The following is a 13,434-nucleotide window of genomic DNA, read 5'->3' on the forward strand; positions in this document are numbered from 1 at the left end:
CGGGCCCCGCTCCCCGGGGGGAGCCGCCCGCAGCGCCCTCGGGGGGGCGGACACGGCTGGTGCGGCGGAGCGGCCTGGAGCCCGGGCCCCACTCCCCAGGGGGAGCCGCCCGCAGCGCCGTCGGGGGGGGCGGACACGGCTGGCGCGGCGGAGCGGCCTGGAGCCCGGGCCCCGCTCCCCGGGGGGAGCCGCCAGCAGCGCCCGGGGGGGCGGACACGGCTGGTGCGGCGGAGCGGCCTGGAGCCCGGGCCCCACTCCCCAGGGGGAGCCGCCCGCAGCGCCCTCGGGGGGGCGGACACGGCTGGTGCGGCGGAGCGGCCTGGAGCCCGGGCCCCACTCCCCAGGGGGAGCCGCCCGCAGCGCCCTCGGGGGGGCGGACACGGCTGGTGCGGCGGAGCGGCCTGGAGCCCGGGCCCCACTCCCCGGGGGGAGCCGCCCGCAGCGCCCGGGGGGGCGGACACGGCTCGTGCGGCGGAGCGGCCTGGAGCCCGGGCCCCACTCCCCGGGGGGAGCCGCCCGCAGCGCCCTCGGGGGGGCGGACACGGCTGGGGCGGCGGAGCGGCCTGGAGCCCGGGCCCCACTCCCCGGGGGGAGCCGCCCGCAGCGCCCGGGGGGGCGGACACGGCTGGTGCGGCGGAGCGGCCTGGAGCCCGGGCCCCACTCCCCAGGGGGAGCCGCCCGGGCCCAGCGGCCCGGCCCGTTGCTGCCGACAGAGCCCTGGCCCTCGCAGGAGGGGCTGCGCTGCTGCGGGTGGCCGAGGGGCCCCAGTCAGGAATTCGCTCTGAGAAATAACAACCGATCTCCCCAGCCGGCAGGGTCAGCCAGCCCAGCCCCTGGCCCGCTGGCAGGACCAAGTGCTGATTTTGCCCCAGATCCCTCGGTGGCCCCTCCAGGGCTGAGCTCACGACCCGGGGTTTAGCAGGGCAATGCTCTAACCACTGAGCTGTCCCTCCGCCGCTGTGCTTAGCAAATGTCTGCACAGCAGTTCTGAGCCAGGCTTCACCCAGGCTCAGGCTCGCGGGGATGGTGTTCTGGAAACAGGGCTGTGGACAGCGCTCAGCAGGTGCAGCCTGGCCTGGAGCTTGGCCTGGGGAGTGGGGTGGCGACTCCGGACGAAGAGCTTGGGCTGCAGAACCTGAGCTCCAGCCCAGCTGCAACGTCAAAGTGCTGTCTACACCGGTGGTGGGTTTCGAGTTAATGGAGCCCTATGCTCAGCTTCATTTTTGCGACCCCCCCCCCCGGGACCCAGCCAAGAAAAAGAACATTGTCTCTTATCTCCCCTCCAGCCCTGTTTTTCATTCTTTTTTTCTTCATCCTCCTCTTGTAAATAATAAGAAGTAAATGAAAATGAAGTGAGGTACCTGGATTGTTTTTGCAGTCTAACTTTTTTTTCACAGACCACTGGAAAATTGCTGAGGGTCTCGGCAGGCCACTTAATGATCTTTCCAAATATTGTTTGTACTGTTTGCTAGCTATTGTAAAGCGCTTTGGATAAGAGCACTTCATAAAAAACCTGTAAAACAACACTGGGGTGTGGGGTCTGGCCAGGAATTAGGATGTGAGAGGCAGCTCTGAGTTGGGGTGTGGGGTCTGGGAGGGAGTTAGGGACTTAAGCTTCGGGAGTGGGCTCAGGGCTGGGTCAGGAGGTTTGGGTGTGGAGCACTTACCTGGGGCAGTTCCCATTTGGTGTGACGGGTGCAGGTGGGAATGCGGGGTGGGGGGGATGCTGGAGCTCCCGTTAGGTGCTCGGGGGCGGGGGGGATGTGCAGGAATCAGGGCATGGGGGTTGTGGGGGACTGGATATATGTTGGGGTGCAAGAGTCAGGGAGGGCTGGGGGTGTGGGGGATACAGAAGTCAGGGCTGGGGTTGTGGGGGGGTGCAGGAGTCAGGGCTAGGGGTGTGGGCTGGGGCTGTGAGGGTGCTCCCAACCCCCTGTCCTGAGCAGCTCAGGGCAGGAGGCTGAGGGGGGGTATGTGTAGAGGGAGCGCGGGGGCCCTGCCTCTGCTTTGCTGTGCCCTGATTCCATCCCCATCGCTGCCCCTGCTCCATCTCCTCCCTGCCCCCATTCCATCACTTCCCCAAGTCCCCATCACCGTCCCACCTCTTCCTCTGAGTGTGCTGTGGCCCCACTCCTCTCCCTCCCTCCCTCCCAGAGTGCCCTGAGGCACAGCAAACAGCTTTTTGGCAGTGGGGGAAGCGCTGGGAGGGAGGGTGGGGAGGAGGAACATGGCGCGCTCTGGGGAGGAGGCGGGGGATGGAGGAGCATGGCTCCCAGTGGGTGCGGAGCCTGCAGCAGGAGCCAGCAAGCGCAAGCTTCTGCCCCTGCTGTCATTGGGGGGGTCCCATGCAAGGGCACCCTGTGTTTTACTGTAAATCCACCTCTGGTCTACGCACTTATTTGTAGAGAACTAGGGTGAGCCATGTCAGCCAGAGTCTGTGACCCAGGCTAGGATGCTTGCTCCAAAATGCTGTGTAGACATTCCCATAGTGTATAAAGCCAGAAGGGACCACGAGATCATCCAGTCTGGCCTCCAGTAAATCACAGGCCGGCAGCAGCACCCAGTACCCGCACATTAAACCCAACAACTGAAGTCTGACCAAAGTATTACAGCCCTCGGGAGGCTAAACTAGTGAGTGCTACAGGCAGAGAACAGGAAGGCCCAAGGTGCAACAGTGGCAGGGACTTGGTGGGGTGAGACATGCCCAGATGATATGAGCAGGTGATTCGCTTCTCATGCTGCAGAGGAAGGTGAAAAATCCACAGTGTCCCTGCTAATCTGAGCTGGGGAAAATTCCTAAATTGGTAAAGATGCAAAACCAATCAGTAAGAATCTTTTAAGTACATCAGAACCAGGAAGACTGCCAAACAGGCAGCAGAGCCTCTAGGGCAGTGGTCCCCAATGTGGTGCCCGCGGGCGCCATGGCGCCCACTGGGGCATTTATGTGCGCCCACCTAGTGCCCAGCAGGGGAGAGAAGCCACGGCCCGGCACCAGACGGGGACAGAGAACTCCGGCTGTGAGCATGGTGTTCTCTGTTCCCAGCAGGCGCGGGGCCTGCCTAGTGCCCAGCAGGGGAGACAAGCCGCTGCCCCGTGCCTGGTGGGGACAGAGAACTCCGGGGCTGCAGGCTGCGTTCTCGGTCCCTGGCAGGTGTGGGGCTGTGGCGTAAGCCAGAGAGAAGCAGCAGCCCTGTGCCTGCCAGGGACAGAGAACTCTGAGGCTGCAGGCGCCAGTGTTCTCTGTCCTCGCAGCTTCTCTCCAGCGTCTCTCTTCTCTCTGGATTCATATATTGTGTTATAATAAATATGATGTTTTTCGTATTATTTAATGTACAAATACAAAATAAGCCTTGAAAAATTGTTGGCGCCCGCCACACTCTTCTGAAAACACGAATGTGCTACTGGCCACAAAAAGGTTGGAGACCACTGCTCTAGGGCTATGTCTACATGGAGATAAAAAGCCCATGTCTGACTTGGGTCAGTTGACTTGGGTTCGGGCTTCGTGGCTGAAAACTGCTGTGTAGATGGTTGGGCTTGGGCAGGAACCTGAGCTCTGGGACCCTGCAAGGGAGGAGGGTTACAGAGCTCTGGCTCCAGCCTGAGCCCAGAAGTCTACACAACAATTTTTAGCCCCGAAGCCTAAGCCCCACAAGCTCAAGTCAGCTGACCTGGGCCAGCCGTGACTCCTGTGGGGGGTTCATCCTCCTGTAGACATAACCTAGAGAACAGAGTTGCTAAAGGAGCTCTCAAGGAAAACGAGGCTGTTGCAGAGAAGCTAAACGAATTATTTGCATCAGTCTTCACTGCGGAGGAGGTTGGGGGAGACACTCACATCACAGCTATTTTTGGCTGGCAAATGTGAACTACTGTCCCACATTGATGTGTCAGAAGAAGAAGTTTTAGAACAAATTGATAAATTAAACTGTAATAAGGCACCGGCCCAGATGGTATTCAGCTGAGAGTTCTGAAGGAACTCAAATGTGAAATTGCAAAACTAGTAGCTGTATGTAGCTAATGTAATACCGATTTTCAAAAAGGGCTCCAGAGGTGATCCTGGCAATTACAGGCTGGTGAGCCTAAGTTCAGTGCCAGGCAAATTGGTTGAAACTATAGGAAATAACAGAATTATGAGGCACATAGATGAATAAGACTTGCCAGGGGAGAGTCAATACAGCTTTTGTAAAGGAAGGTCATGCCTCCCAATCTACTAAAATTATCTGAGGGTGTCAACAAGCATGTGGATAAGTGTGATCCGGTTGATGTAGTGTTCTTGGCTATTCAGAAAGCCTTTGAGAAAGTGACACAGATCCACAGGATTGGTGCTGTGGCCCAGCTTTGGAATGGTCTCTAGGAGGAACCCCTTCAGTGTGTCAGATCCCTAAGGGTCTCGCTCTTCCTCCAGGGAAGCCATGCAGCTTCACTGGCTCCTTAGACTGGACTTGCAGCACCCCTGCTTTTCACACTGAACCCCATTCAGCAAGTCCAGCTGAGACAGACTCCTGACGAAGTTTTGAATTTTAGCAGCAACTACCATGTGCATGACACAAATAAAGACTCATTTTGTTCAAAGACTACATTTCAATTAAATGATAAAACACTTTTTTTGCAAACGGGACATGGCAGCGAGGAACATTCTCTCGGTTCAGGCTTGCACAGCTACATGTAACTCCAGCTTTCATCTGAAAGCAGTTTCTCGGGGTGGATTGCTGGGGAACTGCGACAGAATGGGAACATCCGAAGAATGTGTCGGGGGAGTTTGGGCAGGGCATGGAACAAGTTCTGTACTGGCTGCAGGGGGAGTCGTGCATGGATGTGCTCAGACTGCAGCGCTATGAGGGACTTGAGCATCTCTGTCAGTAGCGTTATCATCCACTCCTGTCCATCTGTCATCCACTCCTGCCCCGTCTCCTCTCCAGGCTATGCAGCCTGAGTTTTTCATTAACTGTCTCCCTGCACGCTCTAGTTTCCCTATGTGCTGTGTCTGTTGATTGCAGCACTTCTCTAAACATATCCTCCATACTCTTCCTGGTTCACCTCCTTATCTGACAGAGGCGCTCCGCTGGTGTGTAGGAGTTGGTCCTCAAGGGCACATCTGCAGAAACCAAAGGAACGCTGGACAGAGACAGTATTGTGGGTGCACTCACAGCCGTGAATCACAAAAGTCACATACACTTCTTTCTTACTGTCTCTTGGCTAGCAGGCAGCTTGGCGAGAGTCCCAAATATGGTCAATTTGGGAAGGGGGAATCGCGAATGGCCAAGAAGGGACAAAGGCTCTGGGTGACTTGCAAAGAGGGTCACTACATGTACCTAGAGAGAGTATTCTGAATTTTGGCCCCTTTTTCACAGGCTGTTGTAATCACACCTGATAGCTCACTCCTAAGGGTAACCCAGGATGCAAGGGAGCATCTCCTGCATGCGTGCTGATTCAGACCAGCTCTGTATGCTGCTCACCTGTGGGCTGCTTTGGTCCCTGCTGAAATAATTGCTGGCTGATGCAGCAAAGTTTCCTACAGCGGGAGAAGAAACAAGTCAGCTCTACCAAGATCTCTTTCTAGAGAGGATTCCCGAGACATCCCAGTGTCATTAACAGACTTGTCTATTGGGTCCCCACTGCGTAGCTGCATAGGCTCTGTAGTTAATTTATCTCCTTTATCCCTCTTTTGCCATATAACAAAGTAAATGAGACCTCAGTCTCCTATCATTGTGCAGTATCAAAGCAGAATGCGTGTTTACCAGAGCTTGCCTCTCCTGCCCCATGCACGCCGAGCCGGAGTGCTGGGACTGGCTAGATTCCTTTGGAGTCAAAAGTAGGCCCTGGTTTGCCATGACACCAGATGACCCTGTCACACATCCCACATTCTCCTCCAACTGCACTTCCTCATCAACCACTTCGTCATCAGGGCTGACTCCACTGGCTGTTGCCTCCAGTCCCCCCAAAGCATCCACAGGGCTCATGGTGGTGGGGTTCCCACCAAGGATGGCATGCAGCTCCTTGTAGAGCAGCACGTCTTCGGCGCTGCACCAGAGCGACGGTTGGCCTCCCTTGCCTTCTGGCACACCTGCCTCAGCAACTTGATCTTAGCACAGCATTGCTGCATGTCCCTTCTGCACGCCACAAGCAATCTGCCTGTAGATATCAAAGTTCCTACAGCTTGAGCAAAGCTGCGATTGCTTCTCTCCCCACAGATCCAGCAGCTCCGATGTATTCCATGCTGCAGCGCATCTGTTGCGGAAAGCCGGCATAGTCAGCTGAGAAGGTGCTGAGTGAGCAATCCATGCTGAGCAAACAGGAAGAGGAATTTCAAAACTTCCCAGCCCTTTAAATGAGGGAGGAGATCATACCTGTGTTCCTCAAGGCAACGGAGTTCAAAGTGCTGACCAGAGCAGTCATGCTGGGCATTATGACACCTCCTAGAGGCCAGTTAGGACGACATAAGCAAGTGCAGTGTTTGCACTGACACTGCGTCGCTCCAGCTGCGTCACAAAAGGCTCTGTGTTGTTCATTGAGATCGTTTTATTTTGTCAGCGTAGCAGGGGATTTACATTGGCGGGAGGAGCATTGCAATATGTTCACCTCCATGGTGTTGTCAACAAAACCGTGTCATGTAGACAGGGCCTCACAGGGGGAATCTCACAAAACCGGGTGACGGGGGAACAAAATGGCAGATGAAATTCAACATTGATAAGTGCAAAGTAATTTACATTGGAAAACATAATCCCTACTGTAGCTATAAAATGATGGGCTCTAAATTAGCTGTTACCACTCAAAGAGAACTTGGAGTCATCATGGCTAGTTCTCTAAAGGCTACAGCTTAATGTACAGCAGCGGTCAAAAACGCTAATGAAGCATTAGGAACTATTAGAAAAGGGATAGAAAATATAATAGTGACACTATATAAATCCATGGTGTGTCCCTACCTTGAATACTGTGTCCAATTCTGGTTGCCCCCTCTCAAAAAGGATATGATAGAACTGGAAAACATTCAGAGAAGGACGAGAAAGATGATCAAGGATATGGAAATGCTTCCTACAAGGAGAGAGTAAAAAGATTAGGGCTGGTCAGTTTGGAAAAGAGACAAGAAGAGATGTGATAGAGGTCTCTAAATCACGAATGGTGTGGAAAAAGTGACTAGAGAAGCATGATTGACCCTTTCCCACAATACAAAAACCAGGGGTCACATGGTGAAATGAATAGGCAGCAGGTGTAGTACAAATAAGGAAATACTGTTTCACACAATGCACGATTAACCTGTGGAACTCTCATTGCCATGGGAGGTTGTGATGAGCAAAAGTATACCTGAGTTCAGAAAAGAATTGGCTACGTTCATGGAGGGTAGGCCATTAGCCAAGATGGTCACGGATGTGACTCCTTGCTAGGTGTGACCATAAGCTTCTGACTGCCAGAAGCTGGGATGGGAAGACGGGTGGATCTCTCCAGAATTGTCTGGTTTTGTACGCTCCTGCTGAACCTCTAGTGCTGACCACTGTTAGTGACAGGTTACTGGGCTAGATGGACCATTGGTCTGATCCATATGGCCATTTTTATGTTACTTCCTAACCTTCATAGGTAAGGCTAGGATTTTGTCATGGTTATTTTTAGTAAAAGTCACAGACAGGTCACGGGCAAAAAATAAAACTTCACAGAAGCCTGTGACCTGTTTCTGATTTTTACTAAGAATAACTGTGACAAAATGGAGAAGAAGGGGGGTCCAGCATCCACTGCTGCTGCAGACCCGGGATCCTCCCTGCTGCCTGCAGTGGCTGGGAGCTCTGGGGTCCACCTGCAGCGGCTGGAGGAGGGGGGAACTCTGTGGTCTGCCTGCTGCCCCAGAGCTGAAGCAGAAAATGTTGCGGAGGTCTCTGGAAATGAGAGCCCTGGCCCACCCCAGTGAATGTCTCATTGTTAGCTGTGAACCAACCCTGCCTCTAGCCCGTATAACCCAACGAATATTTGGCCTCAGTCCTGCAGATGTGTATGCCCTGCTTAGCTTTCCTGCTGAGAGCAGCCAGTGGTAGTACTCGTGTGCGCAATTGGAGCAGCGGCAGAGCAAGGCTCTTACAGCAATGGGAGAGGCAGAAGACAGTGTTGTGAGATGACGGGACTACAAGGAGCCAAGGTCTGTGAGTCTGGCTGCATTGAGGGCTGGAGAGAATTACACACAGGAGGATGGTTCTGAACCAGTGCTGGGAGCAGAGGAGGCTGTGAATCATGAGCATGATGTAGTCAGGCTTTCCTGCATGGGAGGGTGAGGTTTCAGCAGAGGTGGTCATAGAATATCAAGGTTGGAAGGGACCTCAGGCGGTCATCTAGTCCAGCCCCCTGCTCAAAGCAGGAGCTATCCCCAAACCGCTAAATGGTCCCCTCAAGGATTGAACTCACAACTCTAGGTTTAGCAGGCCAATGCTCAAACCACTGAGCCATCCCTCCCCCTGGGTCTGGGAGCCATGGTATGCTTGGGCAATAATGCAAAAGTGGTGACTTGCTTAAGGTGACACAGCAGGTCGGTGGCAGGGCTGGAGGCAGAACCCGCAGAGCTCTCCATCTCTAGTCCCCCCCACCAGCTGGGTCCCAGAGGTTCTTCCCTGGAGAGCTCTCTCCCTGAGCTCTCGACCGGGGTTCCTAGGCGGATCATAACCTGCTCCTGTCTCTCTCTCTCTCTGCGCAGACGTTCCCCGTCATGGTGGGTGAGAGGAGGAATGGAAACCTGCTCGTGCACCTGGGGCCCAAGCTGCAGGCCCACCCCGAGGAGCTGATCCGGCAGCGCCGGGGCCACGATGGCCACACCGAGTACCTGATTCGCTGGAGCATCCTCAGCTTGGAGGAGGGCCCGGGGAGCAGCACCAATGCCTCTTCGGCAGAGAACAAAGCGGAGAACATCCTAATGTGGATGTCGGCAGAGGAGGTTTATGCCAACTGCCCGACGCTGCTGGGCAAGAGGAAGCCCGAGGGGCAGCGGGTGAAGGAGGAGAAGGCGCCCAGCACGTTCCCTCCGGACGTCACGCTGGACGAGGCCTCGCTGCTGGAGATGAAGGCTGACGTCAGGAACCTGGTGCAACGGGCTAGCCGGCAGATGGCTGGGCCCACGGGCCCAGAGTCCTCCATCCTCAACACCATCCACGTGCTGAGCGCCTACGCCAGCATTGGTTCTCTGACGGGCGTCTTCAAGGAGACCGGGGCCCTGGACCTGCTGATGAAGATGCTGTGTAATGAGGAGAAGCAAATCCGCCGCAGCGCCGGCAAGATGCTGAGGGCCCTGGCTTCACACGACGCAGGTGAGATCTCCTGGCCAGGAGCCCCAGAGAATGGCTGGGCCAGGCCCAACTGCTGAGCACGGTGTACTGGGGGGATCCTGGAGCTCTCTGGGAAGGGGAAGAAGTTTATGTAGGGCCCTTTCCAAACAGAGAAGGGACTCGGGACTGAGGTCAAGTCTCTTTGTATACGGAACTGGCTTCTGCTGCCTGAGCCACCCCTCCTCCAACCAGATACTTGGGCAGAGTGCTGGCGCTGTGCGTGCTGCCCCACTGTTGCTGGATGGGTCACTCTGCCCAGGTGCCCCTTCCTGGGGATGGTATCAGCTGGTACCGTACAGAGCTGTGCTCGCTGTCTGGGGTGGCTCGCAACCGGGAGCGCCAGCCTCAGGGCACTGTCAGAAAGCAGGGCAGATGCCCCAGATCAGTATGTTTTGTAATTAGAAACAAGTGTGAACTCCTCAGGCACTGTAACAGTCTATCTCCAGCAAATTGGACTGAGTGATAGTCACTTTACACTGAAAATCACAACAATATTCAGATCACTCCCAGTCCCAAAGGACCAGTCACTTACCTAGGTCAGTTGTACTCAGATTTCAAACCCAAGACAATGCCTATAGCCAATCCTGTAATAAACGGACTAAAGCTTTCTTAACTAAGAAGAGAAATGGGGGTTATTTTCAAGGTTAAAACAGGAAACATGCGCACCGATGAGTTACAGTCTTAGCTTTAAGAAGGTACCGTCAGGTTCTATAATAAGCAGCTGTGTGTGTCCTTTATGGCCGACCCAGGCCAAACAGCATGGGGATCTCTTGCTCATGTTTAGGAATCTTTGCCCCTCCGAGTCCAGGCAGCAAGAAGATCTTGGTTCCTCCTTGTCAGGGATTTTTATCTCCCCTCCTTGCCCCGGAATCCAGGCTGATGGGATGAGTTGGTCTCTCCTTCCTGGAGGGAGTGAGGCACGCAGTCAGCAAGATCTCTGTCCTTGGATGGTCCACACTGCCTCGTCTGCCGTCGGGGGCCGCCTCGGGTACAGGGCAAGCACTTTCCCTGAGTGAATGCTCCTTTCCTGCTCAATGAGTTACACAAGTGCGGACAAACACTCGATGCAACAGAGAGTCCTAGCTCATGCTCCAGTACATCTGTTAGTATAAGGTGCCACAGGACTCCTTGTTGCTTTTTACTCGATACAATGTCACACGACGGGCTACAGAGATTGCAATGAAATCACTACATGCAGCATCCTGCAGGATTCGGAAGGTCTAGGCATCACACACATCACTACAACGCTAACATTTATCTTAACAAGGCTAACCTGCTGGTGAGTCAGACCGGTCTCCAGCTGCGTATTCCTCAGTGGTCAGTGAGGCTGGGGCCTTGGCATGAGCTGGCCCATGGTCTGCCAGCGTTTCACTCACCTGGCCAGCCCAGCTCAGGCCAATCTGTAGCTGGAATGGAACAGGGGTGTCTTCAGGTGCACTGGGAAGGGGATGGCAGCTGGTGTTTGGCTCTACCCATGTGTACAGTGGTGCCTCCTTGGCTTTGTACATGAGCCCCCTGTTCTGAGGGGGCCTTACTGCAGACTCGGGCTATTGTCTCCCCAGGAGCTGCCCTGCTCTCCTCCCCTGGGCAGTATGAGCAGTGCTGGGTTTTGAGACAGTGGAATATGGGTCGAGCCAGAAACCGTGCAGGTTGGTGCATCTGAGAAATGTCTCTGGGATCTCAGCCCTTTTCTATCCAGGAGCTTCCGCCGGGGCGCTGGGAGAAATGGAGAGAGGACAGGGCGCGCGTGCTGGGAAGGTTGAGATGCTCCTGAGGGGCAGGTGGGAGGGAAGGCACTCAGCTGGTGTGTGTCGCTGCTGCAGGGAGTCGGGCCTACGTTCTCCTGTCCCTGAGCCAGCAGGACGGCATTGAGCAGCACATGGACTTCGACAGTCGCTACACCCTCCTGGAACTGTTTGCAGAGACCACGTCCTCTGAAGAGCACTGCATGTCCTTCGAGGGGATCCACCTGCCCCAGGTACCCGCAGGCCTGGCTTGCTCTGGGGAGGGGCACAGGAGCAGGGGGTTTCACTGGGCAGGGGGCTTGGAGACCTGTCTGATGTGGAGATGGACGGTGTGGTGACGGGAGAGAGAGCTCAGAGGCCTATTGGGGAGGGGAGGGATGGCTCAGGGTGGGTAGGTTGAGGGAGGGTTGGCTCAGAGGCCTGTTAGGGATGGGGGTGAGGAGGGTTGGCTCAGGGTGGGGAGGATGGGGGAGGGTTGGTTCAGGGTGGGGAGGACGGGGAGAGGGTTGGCTCAGGGTGGGGAGGACGGGGAGGTTGTGGGGAGGGTTGGCCCAGAGGCCTGTTAGGGATGGGGGAGGGGTGGGGTGGGCAGGGTGGTGGAGGCCTGTTGGGGTTCGGTAGCGATGCTCCAGGACAGGTGGGGTGGGCAGGCAGGGGAGTGGGTGGGGAGCTCTTGTACCGTGACTCTGACACCGTGTCTGTTGCAGATCCCCGGGAAGCTGCTGTTCTCGCTGGTGAAGCGCTATCTGTGCGTCACCTCTCTCGTGGACAAGCTCAACAGCAGCACGGAGCTGGGCGGGGAGCGGCAGGACTGCGCCGTGCCCTGCGCTCACGTCGGGGAGAGGAGCCGCATGCAGCGGGAGTTCGAGTTCAGCATGGCCATGGCCAATCTCATCTCCGAGCTGGTGCGGGTGATGGGCTGGGACCGCAGCCAGAGGATGGAGCTGCTGTCCCTGCAGGAGGGGCAGCCGCGGGTCGTCCGCTCCATCTTCCAGCCCAAGGCTCCCGCCTGCAGCTTGGTCCAGGTGGCTTCCTGCCCGCCCCAGAAGGAAGCCAGTGCCTTCAAGACGCGCTCTGCCTTCCCGAGCCGCAGCAGCTACGTGGAGTATGTGCAGGGGAACTTGGTGAGGGGCATGCGGGTGCGCATGCTGGAGGACTACGAGCAGGTCAGCGCTGGGGACGAGGGCGAGTTCCGCCAGAGCAACGACGGCACGCCGCCTGTCCAGGTACGCCTGCTGGCAGCGGGGACGTGGGGCCAGGGCTGCAGGCACCTGCCCGAGGTCTGGGGGAGCCCTTGGCCTGAAGCTCCCTGGTGCCTGGCTACGCCCTGTCCCTGTGTGGGTTTGGAGAGTGCTGCTGGTGCCAGAGGAGGCCTTGGGCTTCCCTGTTGGCTTGAGGGGTTCGGTGGGCCAGGCTGCTTCGACTGGGTTATGGACAAGCTGCCCTCAGTAATCGGTTTCCGGGGCTCCTCCCAGGTTTATTGGCAGGTGCTGGGCCGCACCTATTGGGTGCACTGGCACATGGTGGAGATTGTCAGTTCATCTGGCCAGGCGGAGCGGGAGGCCCAGGAAAAGGTGTCCAGCCTGACGGAGAACCTGAAACTGACCCCTGGTGAGTGCTTGCTGCTGTGCTGGGCTCTGCCCCTGCTCTGCACATGCTGGGCTGGGGCTGGCAGGGCCTGGCCTCCCCTGAACCTCAAGCTGTTCCTAGGAAGGGGGGAGCTCGGGCCTTCTGGCCCTGCCACAGGCCTGGTGAATGACCTTGGGCAAGTGCATGTCTTCTATGCCCCTGTTCCCATGTCTAGAGAGAGGGGCACTCCCTTGCCCCACAGGGTGCAGTGATGACACCCCAAAACCCTGGGGAAGCGCCCGGTGCTAGGGCCGTGTGGGCACCTCTCTGGAGACATGCATTTGTGCTGGCAGCCTAAGAGAGTCCTCTTTGGGGAGCAGGTCACATGAGGAAGGGAATTAAGGTTCTGCACCCATCCCCCATTTCAGTGGGGTCCCCTCCCAGCAAGTCTTCCATCCCTGTCTGCCCAGGGAGTGTGCACTGCTCCGCTCCTCCCGCACCCTGAAGGAAGAAGGAGATACGTCTGGGAGGGGGCCGCACACCCACTCTGCTGCCTGGAGACAAACCTGTCTAGCTGTCTGGGCGCAGGGGTAATTCTGTGGGCAGGTGAACAGTAGGAAGGCCAGGGAGGTGTTGTATGATTTGTAGAAATCGACAGAGTCATCATTTCAATGCTGTCACCCTCTGTGGTGTGGCGGGGGGAGGGGCTTGCTGCCTCCCGGCTCCCAGCTCCAGGTCCTCCAGTCAGTGGAAATTCTGATAACACAGTGTCATTGGAAATGGGTCGAGTTGGGGATCTCTCGAAAGTCCTTCCCCTCCAACAGAGT

At 56.5% G+C, this 13,434-nt stretch overlaps 1 protein-coding gene across 6 annotated transcripts in view; it reads left to right on the forward strand.

The window, feature by feature from the left end:
- Nucleotides 1-13,434, forward strand: part of LOC115649305 (cullin-9-like) — a 41,171-nt gene that overhangs the window by 297 nt on the left and 27,440 nt on the right. For 3 of the 6 annotated variants that reach the window (XM_030558161.1, XM_030558162.1, XM_030558163.1), the window contains exons 2-7: nt 6,189-6,259; nt 7,964-8,119; nt 8,669-9,275; nt 11,117-11,271; nt 11,746-12,264; nt 12,514-12,649. In XM_030558161.1, the coding sequence (XP_030414021.1) occupies nt 8,096-8,119; nt 8,669-9,275; nt 11,117-11,271; nt 11,746-12,264; nt 12,514-12,649 (1,441 nt within the window). In that variant the 5' untranslated portion in view covers nt 6,189-6,259; nt 7,964-8,095. Of the gene's footprint in view, nt 1-6,188; nt 6,260-7,963; nt 8,120-8,668; nt 9,276-9,322; nt 10,573-11,116; nt 11,272-11,745; nt 12,265-12,513; nt 12,650-13,434 lie in introns of those variants that run through there. The other 3 variants (XM_030558164.1, XM_030558165.1, XM_030558167.1) reach the window with 3 other exon arrangements.

The sequence above is a fragment of the Gopherus evgoodei genome, chromosome 3, assembly GCF_007399415.2.
Source record: "Gopherus evgoodei ecotype Sinaloan lineage chromosome 3, rGopEvg1_v1.p, whole genome shotgun sequence".
Lineage (NCBI taxonomy): Eukaryota > Metazoa > Chordata > Testudines > Testudinidae > Gopherus > Gopherus evgoodei.